General features: G+C 38.0%; 3 protein-coding genes across 6 annotated transcripts; 1 reads left to right on the plus strand and 2 right to left on the minus strand.

Annotated features, from left to right (window-relative positions):
* Positions 1-50: 50 nt before the first annotated feature.
* ccnc (cyclin C) lies at positions 51-7,829 on the minus strand. The gene is made up of 12 exons (XM_079624037.1): positions 7,579-7,829; positions 6,937-7,043; positions 6,525-6,609; positions 6,334-6,403; positions 6,198-6,249; positions 5,560-5,615; positions 4,777-4,812; positions 4,600-4,691; positions 3,461-3,528; positions 3,264-3,343; positions 3,066-3,184; positions 51-1,624 (listed from the first exon to the last, which is right to left on the minus strand). Exons 1-12 carry the CDS (start codon positions 7,608-7,610, stop codon positions 1,570-1,572), a joined length of 852 nt encoding a protein of 283 aa, XP_079480163.1. The 5' UTR covers positions 7,611-7,829; the 3' UTR covers positions 51-1,569.
* A 535-nt stretch (positions 7,830-8,364) lies between these two features.
* On the plus strand, positions 8,365-12,765 carry ngs (notochord granular surface). 3 transcript variants are annotated; one of them, XM_079624040.1, is made up of 11 exons: positions 8,365-8,718; positions 9,425-9,593; positions 9,668-9,817; positions 9,934-10,053; positions 10,135-10,230; positions 10,358-10,492; positions 10,580-10,690; positions 10,766-10,876; positions 11,643-11,767; positions 12,056-12,310; positions 12,454-12,765. In XM_079624040.1, the coding sequence occupies exons 1-11, from the start codon at positions 8,519-8,521 to the stop codon at positions 12,455-12,457; spliced, it is 1,476 nt and encodes a 491-aa protein (XP_079480166.1). In that variant the 5' UTR covers positions 8,365-8,518; the 3' UTR covers positions 12,458-12,765. The 3 variants fall into 3 exon arrangements, with proteins under 3 accessions (XP_079480166.1, XP_079480165.1, XP_079480164.1); XM_079624039.1 differs by having other exon boundaries at positions 8,375-8,718; positions 9,428-9,593; positions 12,449-12,755; XM_079624038.1 differs by having other exon boundaries at positions 8,375-8,718; positions 12,449-12,667.
* Positions 12,766-12,825: 60 nt separating this feature from the next.
* Positions 12,826-19,289, minus strand: pgm3 (phosphoglucomutase 3). Of its 2 annotated transcripts, none has more exons than XM_079622786.1 (13): positions 19,172-19,289; positions 17,959-18,167; positions 17,668-17,852; positions 17,141-17,208; positions 16,802-16,935; positions 15,878-16,073; positions 15,511-15,668; positions 15,335-15,418; positions 15,137-15,235; positions 14,603-14,722; positions 14,378-14,500; positions 14,133-14,306; positions 12,826-13,936 (listed from the first exon to the last, which is right to left on the minus strand). In XM_079622786.1, exons 2-13 carry the CDS (start codon positions 18,163-18,165, stop codon positions 13,847-13,849), a joined length of 1,638 nt encoding a protein of 545 aa, XP_079478912.1. In that variant the 5' UTR covers positions 18,166-18,167; positions 19,172-19,289; the 3' UTR covers positions 12,826-13,846. The 2 variants fall into 2 exon arrangements, with proteins under 2 accessions (XP_079478912.1, XP_079478913.1); XM_079622787.1 differs by having other exon boundaries at positions 12,852-13,936; positions 19,125-19,212.
* Positions 19,290-20,869: the final 1,580 nt, after the last annotated feature.

A 20,869-nucleotide genomic window follows, 5' to 3' on the forward strand; every position in this document is an offset into this window, starting at 1 on the left:
GTGTACACACCCATTGATGTATGCCTAATATATATATATATATATATATATATATATACACACACACACATACTGTATATGTGTGTGTGTGTTTATTTTAAATGATAAAACAATGTATTTATTTCAAATTAAAGGAGTATTTGGTCGGACAATTTTTTAATCTGAACCTAAAAAAAAATCAGACTATTTTTAACAGCAGCTTTATTTAATAAGGCTTCTGAGCTCTGTTATAGACAAACAAGAAAAAAAAAAAAATGATATAACACTCTAAGCCCCCTCACCCCCACAGTTCTCACATCATCAAATATATTTACAGGCAAATAATACATACACCGTGCCTCATTTATGCTCAATGTGGCAACATTTGAAGCACTGTTAAACATAGGACCACAGTGAGAGACGAAGCAAAAAACAAATGCCATTCAGAACACAGCAAAACATCTACTTATTGTATAATCTTTTTGCAAATAGTTAGTTGTCCCAAACAAATTACGTGATGCTGATGATGGGAAGCACACCCAAGACTGAGATCTTCACTGCCTCCATTAATCTACACATTTCTGTCCAATAACCCTCAAGATATTGGCTAGTCCTCCATTAAATTTGATGAATGCTGCAGCTAGAGACATCAATTCAAAACAACAAAATGAAAGCAAAAGAAACAGCATTTGGGTAATGGCAAGTACACGTAGCTTAATCAAACAGTAAATTTATAATAAGACAAAAATAATTGTAAAAAGTCAAGGGCTATATGTGGAAAGCACATTAACAAATGCATTTTCGGAGCATATTGTGACCAACTCAACTGTGTCACTTGTGCATTCGAACTCTCATCCACACGCATGTCAAAGAAAACGTATCCAAACCAGGATTTGATTACACAGTACAAGGGTTCAAAAAGATCGCCGTCACATAGCCCTGTGGCCAATCAGTTTACAGACAGCCACTTTGTAGAGAGGACTGATCCGTTTCCCTGAGGAATATAAACTGTGAGATGGTCAACGAGAGGCACGCATACAAATACAATTGCAATTAAAACACAGACACACACTCTCTCTCTATCTCTCTTCGTCGCTCTCAGACACAGAAAATTATCAAGTTTTCTTTGTTCCCAAAGAGCATCCATTGAAAGAAAGCTTAATGGGACTTTTCAAGGAAGCCAGGACCACCGACTTACAAGATTTGGGAAAACCGCACCTCTCTTAATCAAAGGTTGTGGTGCGTTTGTGTGTGTGTTTGTGTCCATAACATTCAACACTACAGCCTTAAGCTTGGCAACAAACTCTAAATCAAAGCAGATTTCCTATAGGTGAGCAGTCTGCTTCCCTCCTGCTCCTAGAATGAGACGGGCTGCTCTGATTGGTTGAAGGAAGGAGGTGGCATCATTCTATCTGCTCTGATTGGTGGAAGAACCCAGAGAAGAGGAAAGAGAGGACGTGTGTGCCAGGAATCTGTTTCCCCACGGTCATAAAACGATGTGCTTGTGAAAAGCAGCATTCAAATGTGCCGAAATGTGCTGTGTTTGCCTCTCCGAATCACTCTGCCTCAGGTCCTTCACCAGGTGGTGCTCTAGGACTGACTGTAGGAGCTGTTCTGACTCCCGTTTGAGCTCTGGTCAGTCTCGCTGTATTAAGAAGAGCAAGAGTGAGATGAGATAAAACATGCTTAAAAAAGGGCTTTTCCACTTTTTTTAAACTAATAATTTTCAGTAATTGAAATAAAGCTGTAATAAAATAATATTCATAAAAAGCTTAATAATAATAATAAATTATAAATCATTTATTTAAAAAAGATTAATATACAAATAATTATTACATTTTAAAACCGTAGTTATTAGAATGTCGCCTGGGCAACTAACTGCAATAAAGTAAAGTACTAAAACTAAAAATTAAATAAAAATTAAAGCTATACAGAAATATGAAAATATAAGAATAATAATAAGAGCACATTACAAAAACAATGTAAAATTAAAAATATTAATAAATAATATAAAAGTAAATAAAGAATACTAAACTAACACTAGTTTTTATAACCATGGGTTAAATGCAAAAATTGTCAAAATTGCAAGTTTGTATTTCAAGAAATTGTGATTTCTTAATTCTTAACACTTAATTCTTTAAGTGTTGAAAAAAAGTATATAATTGTATTATAATTATCTAGGACATATTTTTTTATAATTTAAAGGTGCAGTAAGAGATTTCTGAGAAACACTGTTGATATTTGAAATCAACCCAAACAAACACACCCCTCCCTTCATTGCTCCGCCCCCAAAATGCACAAACACGCAATACACAGTGGATGTCTCTTGTCTTTATCATAGCTGAGAGAGAAGCAAAATAATGCTTTGCAAAACATTTTTTACGAAAATGACAAACGACATGGAACATACAGTAGGAGTTGTTTGTTAGTCGCCAGCAGCACAGCAGCTCAAGACAAACAATGACACTCAAAGCTGTTCTGTTACTATAGCGAACATTAAAACAACAGCATATCTTGGTTCTGTGAAACATAGTAAAACCAATGTTACTCACGAATGGAGCAGAAACAACGACGCAACCTCTGCCTCCGTTTTCAGACCTTCCCGCTTCGGTCTCTCCAGTACTGGAAAGCGTTTGTTATATTAACGCAAGTCCTAATGTTCTTGTCTGATCATAACCCTTCTTTTTCCAGTGGTATTCCTGACCTTTTCTCTTTTGTAATGTCTTTCAGCCATCTCTCTATCTACAGTCTTTCTTCAAATCCTATCTTTCTCCTCCATTATGAGTGTATACGCCCCCTACTTCTGATTGACTACAAGTGTGTTGTGGTGCTCGGTCCGATCCACTTTCAACAGTATTTCTCAGAAATCACGTACTGCACCTTTAAGAGTTGCAAAGACCTTATGGATATCTAGCAAATGAGCTAATCTCAAATAAAGAGTAATAAAACCAGCCTCTTTTCACTGTTTCTATTTGCAGTGGTGAAATAAATAAATAAACAAACACACCCCATGCTATTTGCATATAAATAAAAATACATGCGTGCGATTTTAATAACTGAGGTTGAAGAACCGCAGTCTGTCGTACCTGTTAGGAGGGGGTTTGGGTTTGGGCACCTTGTTGAGCACAGCGGCCATTTCCTTTCTATCATCAAAGTTCTTCCACTGGTCATAGAGTTTCAGTATCACCCTGATGATCTCCAGGATCTGTTGCAGAAAAGCTCCAATGTTAATGTACACTCACAGGGGGAGAACATCCACAGCGAGACAGCTGAATGCGTCTTACCTTCTCCATGTCAACAGACAGCTCAGCAAACCACTGCCTGGCATCTTTCTGCTGTACCACACATGCCACATGCAGGCAGGCTGGAGAAGGAAGGACACAGTATCTGTAAGTCAGCTATTTAGATCTAAAACTTCAAGTTTTCTGCTGGCTTGCAAGCATGAGACCTGTCGGATTGGGTCTAGAAAGTTTCTTCTTACCAAGTGCAATCATAAACGGAGGATAAAGTAGACACAGGTCCGTCCTGTAGGTGTCATTCACTATCCTCCTACACACACAGAGACAGAACTTTCACATCAGACATTCATGTTCACTTATTTAGCATATTTTTCAACACAGAAGTAGTAAACTTTTATGTGAATGTGCAAGACTTCCGATTCTTTAGTCGATATAAGCAAATAACTAGATCGACAAACTGTAAAACTATTTGTACTACAAAGAGATGTGTTTGATTACAACACCTCATTAAAATCATTAAAATAATATGATAAAAATAATGCAGTTTGCAATATTAAGAAGCATAACAGACTGTTTTTGTACAGCTTAAATAACTGAAAGCAAATCACACATTCTACTAATGGCTGCACTCTCTCTGCGTTAAAGTCACCATGATTTTTTTTATGGAATATTGGAGTATTTATTATAAATTATTTATCTGTGCACATGACTATTTTTTTTTATTCATGTGCCCTCATAATCTTTAATCAATAGGGTGGGGCAACCTGTCACTTACATGAGATCCACCAATAGCAAACCACAACCATCCAATCAATTTACCATGGACAATATTAAGTCCCACCCTACATTTTTTTTGTTCGAGAAGCAGTTTCATTCGGATATATATCACAATAAGGAAGAAAACAAGAACAGTTTGTTCTGTTGTATTTGCTGCAGTTAGCTTTGAGAAAAAAGAAGTTATGCTATAAATTTCATTATATTATATATCGATTTTCATCTATTCAAGTAATATTGAGTCCTATTAAACACAATGACGGTGATGTACAAACTAATTTATTTAAAGTCTAATTGAAACTTGAAAAACAAACTTTTTGGCAACATTTAGAAAAAGTATGGAAAATTGCTTCAGAAATATTTACGATTCGGCACTATTTAAGTTACTAATCAAATACGTTTGTGATCGATCAAGTAATGTTTGATGGTAAGGCACAGCGAATAATTAGGAAACCTAAAAATTGCACTTCATAAAAAATAGCTCCCTACACCTGGTATATAGTCTGGTCCACAATGCAACTTTTCTGTTGAATCTCTATATCGACATATAAAGAAAAGTAAACTGTGGTTGTTTGTTTCGCCACACACACACACACCCACTCCTCACCAAGCCAGCGGCAGCAGCATGTCCTCCTGACCCATGTCCTGCACATACTGCAGTAATGGCCTGTACGGGTGGTACACGATCAGACAGCAGTCCTAAAATAAAACAAAGCCAAACATCCATGAACACACGCTGAGAACAAACACCAAAACATTCTACTGAAGAAGAATCAACACCAACCATGAGCTCCAGTAAATAGAATTCACATTCCAGGATCTGGAGAAACAGAGAGAGGCATACGTTCACTGTGAAATTGTCTCACTAACACATTACGTGGACTAATTATCATCTTTCCCATTACGATGATCCATAAATGTTCCTCCAGCACTCCATATGTTTCCCTTACAACACCTGACCGGTGGCACACTGAACAAATTACACTTATCACCAGCCCGAGATATGAGCTGCCAAAACCATTTATCACGATAATGAGACTTTCCTACGAAGGTGTCGGGAGTGTGAGGAATGTCACTCCTGATTGGGTTTCAGATACTTGGTGACACTGAAGGCCGAATCATCACCACACACACGATCTCAGACTCTTGTCTAACGTTTCTATCATATGAATCCGACAGTTACAAGAAGTTATTATCTAGTTATCTAGTGGTGCTGTCAGATTTCCAAAATCTTGATCTGGAGCAAATTAAATCTGGTAACACTTTATGTTACATGTAAATTATGCAGAATTGAATGCATCTAACCCTGGCCAAAACCAAACCCTAACCCCATAGTAAGTACATGAAGTTAATTAATGTTACTCAGTACTTGAATGTATAATTGCACTGTAACAAGGACACCTTAAAAGTGTAATCGTAATTCTTCCAGCACAAACTATTCTCTCAGTAAGAGACAAACACCGTGGACTGCAATATCAAGGCCACCTGGTGTAACTCGCACTCGCTTACATGCCAGATCAGTGTCTCGTGAGTTTTGTGGCGTAGAAAGCACAGAAGTTTGACTCACGTGGTTCATTCTGAAGGGAAACTCCTTTGGAAAAGCATAAGAGAACCTTGTTTTCACTGTTACAAAAAGAGAATGAGAAAATAAATCATCAAAAACATATTCTAATAGTATGAAATGATTACGTTCACGCCAAGAACAATAATTATATAAGAGTCCAGCGCATGATATTGTTCTGTTTATTATAAGCGCACGCTGCAGTTTTGTCGCCTGACACTCTTTAAAGAGGGATGGATTCTGATTGGCTGTCAGTGTTTTTATCATCAGCTAGAAAATATAATTCTGAAAGTGATTCCAATGACATTAGGATAGTTGTGGTGTGGACTCTGATATTATTTTATATTGAGAACGATTTTTAGAACTATATCTTTATAGTTATCGTCCTTGGTGGCAAGTCACCAAGCCAAAACTGAATGAATTTGGCAATTATGGCTAAAAAAAAAGTTTAATTAAATTCTGATTTGCACCGTATATTAATTTCTGAACATAACAAGCAAATATGTTTGTACAATTCAGCTTTAGAGAACAAAAAAAAAGCACTTCTATCACATTTCTGTAGTAGTTACTTTATATTTTTGCTAGTTACTTCATAACACATTTCTGCTGCAGTTGGTTGAATTCGTAAAATATAAATCACTTACACACAGACGTTGCTGCTGAAATAAGCCGTGTGTTCGAAACAACACCAAATTCCTGCCAAGGAAAGAATTTCCGTTGATCAAAATTCAAATTTGATGCATCTTTCAACAGAAATTCCTACACTGAGACAGTGTTTACCTCGACTTTAGAGGCCAGAAATACACATGTAGGAGCCATCAGCACAGGGTCTATGCTCTTCAGAGAGTACCTGAAAAGAAGACAAGAGTTTTCTTCAATCTATCAAAAATAGAACGGCCATCATTACAGATCATGAATATCAATCGGTATGGATGAAATGAAGGCTGTAACCAAGACAACGACCCACTCACCTGGCATAGAAGCGCTTAAAGTAGACAGTTGCTGTGGCGATGACCTGCTGCCTGAGTTTCAAGTGTTCTCCCAAGGCTTGAATCACTGCCATGAGATGACAAATTAAACTATGTAAATTATTTAAAGGCAAGGTTTATACCTATAGACTTTGAAATTACTATATATAATAAAATTATATATATATATAATTATATATATATATTAAAAGCAGTTGAATAACACCTGAACATGTACATTAAATGCTCTGCTGTAGCCTTAACAGTCCATTAAGCAAGTCATACATTTCTGTATACGCATATTCATGAATATCATATTGCATACAGTCTGTAAATGCAGTCACATTCAGAACAGGCCACTATTCACAATTCATTTCAGTTAGACAGGAAGATTATATATAATTTATCTCCAAACCATTGGCAAAAAATATCTGTAGCTTCCAGTACTCCTCCTCTGTGAGGAACTTGAGATCTTTCTGTCTCTCCTTCATCAGATCCTGTTTGTCCAGAACCCACTGCAGACTGGTGAGAACAACCACACCAAATACTTTCAATTTAGAAATCATTAATGAATACTAGCACACAAATCAACACAGCAGCACTGCAGTTTATATTTAATACAATCTTAATGTCAAACACAGACAACAATCATATACAAACTTCATATAAGCATCTAAACGTCATCACGACACTATACTAATTAAAATTGTAAATATCAAATAAAAGGATGAAAAGAAACTCATGCCTTGAATAACACACATTTATCCAGATTATTCATAAATTAATTTCCTCTGTGGTTTCTTCAGTCCAGAACCACTAGCCAGTCGGCTAAAGCTAATAATCCAGAGATTTATACTGTTAAAAAAATAAAAGTCATTGAATCTAGTGTCTATTCTTCATCATGGCATTTACCGAGATTTGGTAAATAGTTAACTTTAATTAGCCAAATCCATTAATTTTAACGTTTTTATTTCTCTTGCAGCTTCGCAGCAACAGAAACACCCCTACAAATGCCTTAATGCCCTCGATTTCTGTCACAGAACACGTCTCTACTTACTAATGTGAACTCTGCCAGAAGTTCCCTGCCATCTTGATGTGTTTGAGGTAGAAAATAACCCTTAATGTGATGTTAAATTGTGTTTTAATGAAACGAAGCTCTGATGAAATCAGACGAGGAGCGCGACACTAAAAACACTCCGTAGAACTTCAATGTGCAAAATAAAACTGTCCGGGAGGAAGCAAACATACGCATCAGTTCCGGACAGATTCCTGCGCGCTTCTTGTATTAGGCTACTAATAAACATATGCGAGTTTATTAGTAAATAAACCCCTTTAAATAATAATAGAATAGAATAGAATAGAATAGAATAGAATAGAATAGAATAGAATAGAATAAAATAGAATAGAATAGAATAGAATAGAATAGAATAGAATAGAATAGAATAGAATAGAATAGAATAGAATATCATTATTTAATTACTGTAAATTAAATGTATAAAATATAATAACAATCTAAGTTCATATTAAAATATAACATCAGCTTTAAATACAGTAATATATATATATATTAATAATAAGTTATATAAATAATATATTTTAAATAATATTTACTGTATTATTGATATATAAGTATAACTATTAAAACATAGTCTATAGTGACTCCATAACATATGATAGTCCAATTATATCAGCATGCATCTCATTGATGAAGTCACTGGTGCTTTCAATCTCAAAGTTTTTTTAGACAGTTTTTAGTGCAGAGAATGTCATTAATAATGACTCAGGCTTGCCAGCTTCATTAGGAAAGCTCACTCATCTATTTTTACCGCGGTAACTCTTCGCGGTGGCCCGTCAGATAGTTCAGAGATAGTTCGACTCTGTGTCAGACCCAGGTTCGACATTCCTCGTCCAGACAGCAGGTATAAAGCTCCCTCATGATGAGTGCGGACTGAAAGCTTCTGTAGCATCTTTGGAGACGCGCAAGGATCACCTTCACCATGAGTTACAGCCCAGAAAGGATGTCATCTTACCGCCGTCACTTTGAGGGTGGCCTGACCTCGTCTTCCACGCTCCAGGTCCGGGTTTCCAGCCCTTCGCCCACCCGTGGCCCCGCGCGCCACCGCTCCGCCAGTTACAACCGGAGCGGCACTTTGGGGCGCAGGACGCTCTCCGGATCCCGCAGATCACGCATGACCAGGTAAGCCACAGTAATGGCCAAAAGTGATGCCTATAGAAAAACAGACATCTTCACCCTTATTCAAATATAATTTCAATTCGTTGAAGCATATTGTGTAGTTGTGTTTGCAGTCAAAAGTTGTAGGCCTATTTGTGATATTGCAATTGGACTGGCTGTCATACAAAAAAAATATGAATTGTTTGAACTGATTATGTTAGTCAATGAATGCTTTTTCTTGTGAGCTTTTTGTTTTATTATGCATTTTTAATAAAAACCTGTTGCTGTAGTTTGCTGTTTTGCCAAATAATTTTGTCAGATAAATACCTTAACCAAGTTTAGTATTTTGTTCTTCCCTTAAATTTAAAATATTAAAAAAATATATAGTTTCCTCGCATTTTGATGGCTTAATTGAGCTTGTATGCCTGTATGGTCATTAAAACAAATATTTTCCCCAACATCACTTTTGCCACCACTGTATATAATATAAAATAATTGTTAACTCAAATTAAATCCACAAAAAATTGATTACTTGAAACATTTACAGAATTACAAAATATGGCATTAATATGTGCTTTATAAGTACTAATAAATAGCCAATATTCATATGCATACTAATACAACTAGTTAATAGTGAGAATTGGACCCTAAACTAAAGTGTTACCAATTTTTAAAAATCTATATTTAAAAATAATATATGTTGTAAATGTATGTTTTGTTTCCTCTACAGCAGTGTTAGTATGGGAACGCTGTGTCTGGGCATGGGTTGGGGGGTTGCAGGAGGTGCTGTGGATCTGGACGCTGCGGCTGCTGAGAACCAGGCTTTCCTCAGCACACGCACAGGAGAGAGAAAGGAGATGGTTGCCCTGAACGACCGCTTGGCTGTATACATCGAAAAGGTAAGACCTTTTGATTTATTTATGGTGCCCTGTCTTTAAAGACAGCCCTGTGAGTTTTGGTGTGGTTGTTGCAGGTACGTTCTCTGGAGCAGAGCAACAAACTGCTGGAGGCAGAAATTGATGCCATCAAGGGTCACTATGTGAAACCGTCCGGCCTGAGAATGCTCTATGAGGAGCAGCTGAGGGAGCTGAGGAGGATTGCAGACCAGATGAAAGTCCAGCGGGTGAGAGATGGAGGACCACAGGGCGATTATGCCTTACTCACTTACACATGTACACCACGACTCTCACTCATCTCTAGCCAGGATCGCCATGATAACTGCCTCTGTTCCCCTTGTAGGACCTGGCGGTAGCAGCAAAGGATGCCATGGCAGGTCAGCTGGAAATGCTGAAGGTCAAATACGAGGAGGCTCTTGAGGCCAGAAAGAAGGCGGAGCTTGAGATCGAGGCATTCAGACCGGTAAGAGATCCAACTTAATACAGAAAGAGTCATGACTTGGAGTTACGTAATGATGGGGTTCAAACTCCCTCTGTACACTAGGATGTGGATGCAGCCACATCCGCCCGAATTGCCTTGGAAAAACGACTGGAAAACCTAGAAGTGGAGCTCGAGTTCCTTCAGAGGATTCACAAAAAGGTTCAGACCATATATGAAATCTGTATCACAGTACAGATTGCTAAGTTTAATTGTAATGTGTTAGTAATTGAATCTTATAAAGGATATTGTCAGATTGCCTTCTCAATCAACATTTTCTGTATGTCAGGAAATCGAGGAGTTGATGGCTCAGATTTATGGATCTGTGGCTAAGGTGGATGTGGCCTTCTCTTTGCCCGATCTGGCCTCCGCTCTCAAACAGATCCAGGCTCAATATGACAGCATCGCCGCCCAAAACCTGCAGGTAATCAGGACAGGCCGCACATAAACCTCACCATCCCTGATACTGACCTTCGGTGCTCACATGTTTTTCCCAACTGGTGTTCACTAGGAGATGGACGCTTGGTACAAAGCGAAGTTCCAAGATCTAAACAACGCAACATCACGGCACATGGAAACAGCAAGGAGCGTCAGAGAAGAAATCACAGCTTATAAGAAAGAGGTGTGGAAAATAGTGTAGTGCCTCATTTAACAAAAACACCAAACTGTACGGCCTTGAACTCGTGTGTGTTTGCAGATTCAGAATAAACAGAGAGAACTGGATGTTCTTAAAAACAGGAATGAAGCACTGCTGCTCCAGATCAAAGATGCCCAGGAGAAATACAAGAGAGAGGAGGAGGAGCTACAGGTAAAGACACGCCAGTTGGTACATCTTTTGAATAAGTAATAACTTCGCAATTGTTAAAAAAGTAATGTTCTATATAATATGGACTTCTGTAGAGACCAGACATACATTTGTCATGTTGTAATTGTCATGTGACCTACCAGCATCAGTTGCGTTGCTTTACCGGCATTCACAATTCCTCTCCATTGCCTAAAGTGTCCATCAACTGCACTTTTCAAGAGTAGTAAGTCATCCAGGTACTTTTTGCCAACTATAAGTTCGGACATACTACTATTTTTCGCATACTTCGCCTACTTAAAAATGAAGGTTCTCAATTGGTGTTGATGGTTCCATGAAGAACTTTTAACATCCATGGAACCTTACCATTGCACAAAAGGTTATTTTAGTGTAAAAAGGTTTTTTAGATCAATAAAATGTTCTTCACACATTTTAAGAGCTGTTTACTTAAAGGTTCTGTGAGGAACCAAAAATGGTTCTTCTATGGCATCGCTGCGAAAAAAGAGAGTGTACATTATAGGGAAGTATGCAATTTTGGATGCAGCCAGTCAAACACTACAGGTTTTCAAGTAGACCTGCAGTGGCCACTTTTGTTTTGTTTTGTCTTGGCCCATCAAGCAACCACCCAGAAAACTCTAGCACCCACCCAAAATGCTCTAACAACCACATAGCAACATGCTAAAATTCCTCAGAACATCGTAAGAGTTTTGCACGAGCAAGCGACACACAAAATCAAGTTGATTATAATATCTCACTAATTCATCTATTATAGATCCGTATAGAGACTCTAAAGGAGGAACTGAAGTCTATTAAGGGGAAGATTGCGCTGCTGCTGAGAGAATATCAGGATCTGCTCAACGTTAAGATGTCGCTGGAGATTGAAATCACCACATACAGGTACTGCAGTTCTGCCCTTCTACCTTGAACTAGTAATATAGTGCTGCAGTGATAACGTATTTTTGAAGGCCAATCCAGAAGTTCACATCACCCTGGTTCCCTCAACAACAAAAAACGCTTCTTAATGCTTGTTTTATCTTATTTCAAATCATTTCTGGTACTCTTGAGGCATGTTTAGAAGTTTGCTGATCCCCCAAGTGAGCCCTGGACCCCTGGTTGAGAACCACTGTTCTGTATAGAAGTTCCCTTTATTCTAAGAGTGTAACTCATTTTGCTGTGTCTCTGCAGGAAGCTGATAGAGGGAGAAGACAGTCGCTTATCCAGCATGGTGAGCAATCTGTCTCTCATGAGCGTGAGCGCAGGAATGGTCAGCAGCGTTTCTGGGGCAAGCAGTCAAGGGGTCAGTGGAGCGGTGAGCTCATCCGCCTCAGAGAAGATGCTCTCCAGCAGCTCAATAGTCAACCACAACCATCACGAGTCCGTGGAGGAGTTCAGCCATGAACAGGCTGTGGAGATGACGGAGAGGAAGACGGTCCTCATTAGGTACAAGTAAACCGCTCTACTATTATATTACAAAAAAAATCCTTGTTGAAAGTTATTATATTAAAAGGCAATTCAAATACATGTGAACGTTTCTTGATGTTGTTCCAGAAGCTAATGCCCATCTCTCTTTGGTTGCAGAACAGTTAAGACAGATGAGGACATGATTCAAAGGGACACACAAGAGCGCACCATCACCATCTCTGGCGCCGCAGATGAGAACGATTGAATTAGACCTTTGTATTAGAGTCATGAGACCTCGTCCTAAACCTTCAAAGTTCATTACTTAGAAAAACTATCAGACCAGAGATAAATAAAACACCACAGAGAATCTCTCATCCTTTACTACCTCCTTTGTGCTTTGACTAATCTGCTAAAACAGCATGTATTAAGCGTTTAACTGTGGGTCATCTGATTCATCAATGCAAATAAAGCTTGATTGCACAGCATGTTTATCCAAATGTGTTAGTAGTTTTTCTGTGTCTGAAGTGGCACACAAAGAGAATCAACGCTTTTATATGGAAACAAAAGTAGAGACTTTATACAGAAAACCACCAAAATGTTGATGCTAAAATATTTTAATTTATTTAAAGAATTGTAACTAAAAAAAACATGTTTAAAATAGCATGATGCAATATACAGTCCAGTGCCTTTACATATCAGATCATAAGGCAAATAAGGCTTTTATTGGAGAACAGCCTCATGTTGATTGCACATACACTATCATTCAAAAGTTTAAGCTTAGTATGATTTTTTTTGAGAAATTAACATTGTTATTCAGCTAGGATGCATTAAATTTATCAAAAGTTACAGAAATACTTTTACATTACAAAAGATTTCCATTTCAAACTAACGCTGTTCTTTCAAGCTTTCCATTCATCAAATATTCCTCAACAAAAAGTATCAGTTTCTACAAAAATATTAAGCAGCACCGCTGTTTTCAACATTGATAAGAATAAGAAATGTTTCTTGAGCAGCAAATCATCATGAATGATTTCTGAAGGATCATGTGACACTGAAGACTGGAGTAATGATGCTGAAAATTCAGCTTTACATCACAAGAAGAAATCATTTTTTATTCAAACAGAAAACAGCTATTATAATTTGTAATAATATTTTGCAGTATTATTGTAGTTTTTATCCAATAAATTCAGCCTTGTTGAGACTGTCAAAAACATTTAAAAATCGTACCGACAACCAACTTTTGTACAGTAGTGCTATTTTCATTTTTTCAGCAGGTAAATTTTAAAATAATTGGCAAAATTGAAAAATGCATTTTGTACAGTCTGGTCTGATGAAGTGAGTGAGGAAATATTCACATGGATTATGGTTTAACATTCCCACATAATCATACACTTCCATTGTTGGTCATTCATACCGTACAAGAGTAAACTAACATTGGTTTGGTATTGACATTCCAAAACATTTGTTAGTGCAACAAAAAATATATAGTTTACAGTATTTTTAATATTGACATGATTTGATTGGATGGAATCTCATTGACTGATGTCATGAATGTGTGCGTGTGTGTGTGTGAGATTATTGTAAAGGTTTAGGCTCGTCTCCGACTCCTCCAGCGAGACGATACACAGCCAAGCTGACCTCATGAGCCAGATTATCAGCACTTTCCTGCAAATAAACACAGCAAATAAAATGTTTTGCAATTACAATCAGCTTTATATATTGTTATATATTGTGATACAGTATTTGTTTTCGACAATCAAAAAGCCTTTTATCATCAACTAACATTTGGTCGACTATTAGGCAGCCCCCTAGTGATATGCAAGAGAAAATGCTTATAATGACACCAGCAGTGTGTGTGTACCTGTGTGTCAGCCTCAGCATAGACCCTGACCACATCTTCAGTTCCAGATGGTCTAACAAAGGACCGAGCATTCTTGTACTTCTTGACAAGCGAGTCGATGGCCTCCTGCAGACCCTCTGGAGTCACGGCCCTCCTCTCTGCGTCTGTCGTATCTATGACTCGCCGATCTGACACCTGCAGAGTCCAGCAGTTAAAACACACACACATACACTCAAACCTCACGAAACACACACACAAGTACACACCGTGACTTTAAGTTGACGGTTGGGCAGGTCTGTGTAAACTGCATCCCAGTCTTGCACAGACATCCCTCTGATGGCCAACACAGCTTCAATCACTAGCATATCTGAGATAGCGTCTCCAACCGTCTGAGGAAGAGAGCAAGGGTGTTAAGTATGGAAAATGTCACCTAGTTTTATTATATCTATAAGGCATCTGATGATGTAGCTTGAAGGTGTATGTTTTTATACCTGGTTGATCAGATTAACTGTGTTCTCCAGGATTTTTACCGCAAGTTTTTTCTCATCGTTGGTGTTAGGGTCCTTCACCAGCTCTAAAATCTGTTTCTGAGCTGCTTTGCTGAACAAAACCTGAAACATATCAGCAAAAAAACACTAGTAAAACACTAGTTCTTTTGGCAGGAATTATTTAAATGAACACTGTGACGTGTGCGTTCGCGGCAGAAAACTTAAAGACTACAATCGAGGCATTTCAATGAGTTCAGAAGCACTGATATAGAGAATAGCTCACTTTGGAGTGACTTTGTGCTTTGTAACTTTGAAGATCTTTTTCATGATCAAACAGCAACATTTCACACTAAAGAAAGTTGAAAATAGCTCCTCTTTAAAGACTCTAAACTGAAAAGCTGGTTCAAAAGTCAGTTTGAATGGGCCGGTCAAATAACCACATGTGTAGAATTGATGTCTCGATGAACTGAAGTTTGCTGAACTCTGACCTGCTAATTTAAATAAGTGAAAAATTGCATTATTTTGCAATGAACTCACAGTTCCATGTCCATTGGCCTCAAAATACACTCCAATATCATATTCCTGCGCCGCATGATGTAGGTGCTTCACTCCTGTTTTCGTACAGCATACTGTGACCTGTGGAGAGGTCAAAGGTCACCTTAACATCTCATAAACACTGAGTAGCAAGAAATTGGAGAGTGCTATAGTAACAGGACATATTTCTAAGAACATCACCTTCATGACGTCCTCCAAGTAGCGAGTTGAGCTTCCATTAGCATATGCTGTTTGAACAACAGCAATCTGTAAATTCAACCCAGCCTGAACACACACACACACAGACAAAATTAATGTGCACATTTAAATTTAGAAGTGGCTAATTCCCTTCTAGACCTTATTCATGTGTGTAGAACCTGTGTGAGCAGCTCTTTGAGATATGTGCTGATGAGAGTAGCGATCTTGTCTCCGTCCAGGAGATGGAAGCGGCCCTTAGAGTCAGTGTAATAGTAAACAATGCGATCGGCATCACCATCGAACGAGCAGCCGCGTTCACCTGCTGTCATACTCACACCTGGAGAGAAAAAAAAGGTGAGATTTCTCTGATTATTCGGCATGAACAGATTAAAGTGTTTTCAAGGCTTCTTTCATTATATTGTAAAATAAACTCTCTCTGACTCGGTTTAAACAAACACAAATATTGAATCATCTTTTCATCTCATATGAAAGGGTTTTTTCAAAAAGTTTTGACAAGTTTTGACCCCTCAAAAAGTTCTGACAGACCTCGAGGAGCTTTCTGCTGGACTTTGACGTAATCTGCTCCACACAAGTGGTTGAGTTTCCCACTGCTGCCATCATTTGAAAGCACGACCTGCAGTTCGGAGCGTAGAAACGCCTCCATTTCTCTCATCTTCAATGCACCGATGCCGTTGGCTCCATCCACCAGAAGCTTCTTCTGATCATCAGTGCGATTTGGGGCCTTTGGAATACAAGTAGAAAAACACTTAATGCTAGAAATAAACAGGATTATTAAAGTGCCCCTATTATGCTTTTTTGGGATATTACCTTTCATGTAGTGTGTAATATAGCCGTTTGTGAATGGAAAAGGTCTGCAAATTTTCACAGATCAAAGAGCACGATAAATTGAGTTATTGTTTCCCAAAAGAAAGAACAGAGTCTGAACTGCCAGAAACGAGTCGTCAGTAATTCCAGTCTTACTTCCTGCACAAACCTATGTAGGTTTGTAACAAATTTGCATAATGTCAGCCTATGCTTTCACTGGCCACTGGCGAACAACAACTACTTTGACCCACTTTGGCGCTGATTTTGCCTGCACTTCCAATGGATGAGAACTCGGACCCAAATTGATGCAGTAAAGCCGACTCCATCGTTACTGTTCGTATCACTGTGTATCGAGTGCTCAGGAGCTGAAATTCAGATATGGTAATAGGCGTTTCATTTCCAAAAGCGGAACATGCTGAGCCAACTGACCAATCAGAGCAGAGTGAGCTCATGGACAGGAGGGGTTTAGAGTGACACTGTGAGAAAATATGTGATGCTGCAATGTATATTATGAGAAAATGAAAGTGTTTTGCATGTTAACCTATTGTAAGAGACCTACAAAACAAAATGAGGAACCTTTAAAATAGCATAATAAGGGCACTATAGTGTTTGGAGATCATGCAGATGCTTGTATGTCGCCCTTACGTTCTGGGTGAGCTGAAGGAAAGCCTGTGAGAGTTTCTGGTAGTAGCCCTCAACAGTCGGACTGCCATAGCAGCCATTTGTGTTGCAACAGCACACCATATAATGCAGCTGGGGAGTGGTGACCAGACCATAGTCTTTTAAAAGAAACACACACCCATGATCAACACAGAATAACCAATAGAGCAATTCATCAACCTTTGTACTGTCATATCTCCCAACTACACTTACACTATAAAAAAATAATGAAACGGCAAGACTACTTTAATTTTCTGAAATGAGTTTCAAGCAAAGTAATTCATTTCATTAAGTTTTGTAATGTTAGGAACTTCATGAACACACCATGAGTTTTGCCTCCCAAACTGGAAACGCCATCCAATACAGCCTGAGAGAGACTGACACTGCTTGGTCTATATAAAAACAAACAAAGAGAAATAAAGGTAACTTCGATTGTCAACTTTAGACATTCCACTAATTATAAGTAACTTTGCAACTACATGTCAACTACCAGTCATTAGAGTATTAGTAGACTGTCTGCTAAATATCTGCTAACACTTTATTTTGATGGTCTGCCAAAATAATATAATAAGCTAAGGGTTCAGCTTTTTCAGTAAATAATGTGTAGCTAAACGTGTATGAGGACCAAAATAAATCCTGATGATAATGATGATGACAATAAGCATGATTACTTTCAGATACACCATTTAATCACATTTTCAGACTGTGAAACATCTGTTGGCAGTGTTTTTGACTTGATCTACTGGCTTGGCCACTATGAAGTCTACAGGTTTGGTAGCTTCTCTTGTACTTAATCTTTCAACTATGACAGTTGTTAACCTGCCTGCTTTGTAAACAGAAGCCAGGCTTACCTGGTGTCTTTGCCGATGTAGACACTCGCTGGTTCGCTCATGCTGATGTCCTCTTTCTCAATAACGTCTCTCAGTGCTTTGAGGAGAGAGTCCTGCTCGGCGTTAGCTAGCTGTGTGGCGTATTCCTCCCACACCGCTGTCACCATCTCCCCCATGGGGTCAATTAGCTTCACCCCATTGTCTTCCTGAAAAAAGATGATAACATTGCAGCAACATCCTCGGGAAGTGAAAATGCACCACTGTTCTATTGATATGACAGTAAATGTGGACACACATGGGTGCATTTCTTACCTCTGGGTTATGGGAGGCAGTCACCATGACTCCTATGGTGGATTTAGTCTTTTTAGACCTCAGAGTTGCCAATAGCCCCATGCGAAACATGATGTGGTCCAGATGTTTGGCGTGAGTGCGGAATCCAGCTGTGCCATATTGCAATGTAAGCCCCTCTGGCTTCGGATGCAGCTTGGACTTTTGAGATACCTCCTCAAACTGAGCCATCTCTGAAAACAAAGACAAAAACAACTCAATGTAACAATAAGAAGCAGGAGAAGAAAGTTCAACACTCTTACTTCAGCAATAAACAAAATGAAACACAAATGTGATGTTTATCTAAAGTCATTTTTGCTTATTCGTGTGGTTGATCTGGATCATCGAAGGTCAGCAGCAAAGACATTGGTTCATAAAGTGAGATTAAATACATAAATATTTGTGTAATTTAATACATTTAATTATTGCAGGTGTGCGTAATATTCTGAGTTTGCATTTCACTGGTTTTATTCATTTTGAGGAATACTTGAATCTGTTTTTGTGCAAGTAAAATGAAACGAGTAAATGTAAGCTCACATTTAGTCTAGAACTACAATAACCATCATGTTCACACAACGCCTCTGCACTTACTCCTGATTTCTCACAACATGGGGACAGGAGAGCTGTCAGTTAATGTATTGGAAAACTTTTCGTTACTTATTTGAAAAAGTAACTTAGATATTTTGTTGTTAATTTAAAATAAATGCATTACTTTACTGTCACATGACAGTAACTTTTAGACAAGTATCTTTTAATGTGTTACCCCATAACATGTGCTTCGTGTAGTTATATGCATTGCTGAGATTGAACCAAAGCAGTTTGCGATACCAAAGTGCACATACCTCCATTTAAAAACTGCAATAATCAAAACAATAATCTTCCAATCAATCAATCCCAAGATAAATAATAGCAATGAGTAATTTGTCTGTTCCAAGTAATATATCCCAGAATGATAAATGAACAACTGAACAATAAAACATGCACACTTACAGATATAAATAGGTGTAAACATAATCATAATGACATTACAGTTGTTGAAATATTTTTAAAATGAATGAATGAATCTTCTAATCACACTACTGCAACACATTATCCGGGCTCACAAACGAAAACAAGACACGCTAAATAATTATAAGAGTTCTGTTAGTTACCAATAAATGAGTTTAATATGATGACAGTTGATGAAGTTTACACTCACTCTGCTGTTTCTGCGGCTGAAGGGCGTGAGCTCTGAGCAGCGCTTCCTACTTCCCTGATTACGTGGCTACAGTGACGTTGGTCGCCACGCCCCCTCTACTGACGCACACAGGAACTTTTTGCATATTTTGACCAAATCAGTTTAGTTTAGGCTCTGGTTTAACCTACAGATCAAAGTTGAATTATTTAAAAGGATGTGCTAACTGGGAATGCTCATTGTTATTCCTGAAATACTGAGTTTAACTATAATAATAGTATTTCTAAATAAGAGTTCCAATCACAGATATAATAAATATGAAATAAATATTATTATTATATTACATTATATTATTTGTATTATTATGTAAAATATTTATTATGTAAATATAATCATGTTTAACTTTATAACTTAATATAACTTAACTTCAAGGACATTTTGGCTTGTATAGTGGAGCCCCAGATGCTTTTTTTTTGTTCATTATCAGCTGTGTAAACATGCTCAGAAAACATGTTTATGCAGATGTTGCATTTTTTTTTTTTTTTTTTTTTTTTACAGATGTTTCCATTTCAGCATTGGGTAACAGCTTCTCAAATGCCTCTGCACTGTTTATGTCTGTCTCTTTTTATAAGATGATGCCCGTTGCCACAAAGGAACATAAGAAAAAAACATAAGAGATATGAGAGAGACTTTACCACACATGTCTGATGTCTGACGGAATGAAGCAGACAGCCAGACAGAACCAGGAGAGAGAAAGTTTGTGGCCCCTGGCCAAATAACAGTTTACTGTTAAGCTCCCCCTCAGTGAGGACTGACCCCTCACCCTCACACACACACACACACACACACACACACACACACACACACACACACACACACACACACACACAAACTAACACTCCATAGCATGCTCTGAGAGGACTTTCAGTAATCTGCTTGGTAGACTTAACAAAATCAGCTCTGGATAATATGTGCATTCTCTGTAATCATTTTTGGTTTGTTTTTTTATGTTGATGTTGACAAGAAGTTTTTGCAGCTGCTTCAACAAGAAGAGGAGGTCCTCATGGTAGATTCCTGAGTCCTGCTGTGCACACTCACACACTACATACAGAGCACAATGGCACATGGCTTTCCCGTCTAAAAGGCTTTAATTACTCGTGTTGATGAATCTGGGGAAGACTGCTGGCTTTGTTTCTTGCCTGAGCTCTGAACTGGATGGTCAGTTTCCAGGGTTACTCTGCATGAAAGGAGGTGCAAAACAAGTGGCATAGAGCAAATGACAAAAGTATTCTGGCTAAAAGTATACTAGCTGACTGGTGAGTAGAGACAATTATTGATAGATCTCAAGATTTGCATTTGAATATTTACCAATGTCTTTAGCAGTAACTCTAAGTAAATTCTAAGTAAAAAAAAAACTCTTAGTAAATTTGCAACAACATGTAAACTATCAGTCATCTGAGTATTAGTAGACTGCCTGCTTAATATCTGCTAACACTTTATTTTGATGGTCGCCACCAACTGACTATACGTAACTTTGCAAGTCCACCAACTTATTCTAATCCCAACAGTTTACTAATATTCTAATTAGTTAGTTGACATTGTAAAGTTGCTTATAGTTAGTTAATGCGGACCATCGAAATAAAGTGTAACCCTTAATGTTTGTTTACTGTGATTTAACACTTTGGATATTTGTGCAAATTATTTGTGTACACTCTTTGTGAA

The sequence above is a fragment of the Phoxinus phoxinus genome (genome assembly GCF_949152265.1).
Source record: "Phoxinus phoxinus genome assembly, chromosome: 9".
Taxonomy (NCBI): Eukaryota; Metazoa; Chordata; class Actinopteri; order Cypriniformes; family Leuciscidae; genus Phoxinus; species Phoxinus phoxinus.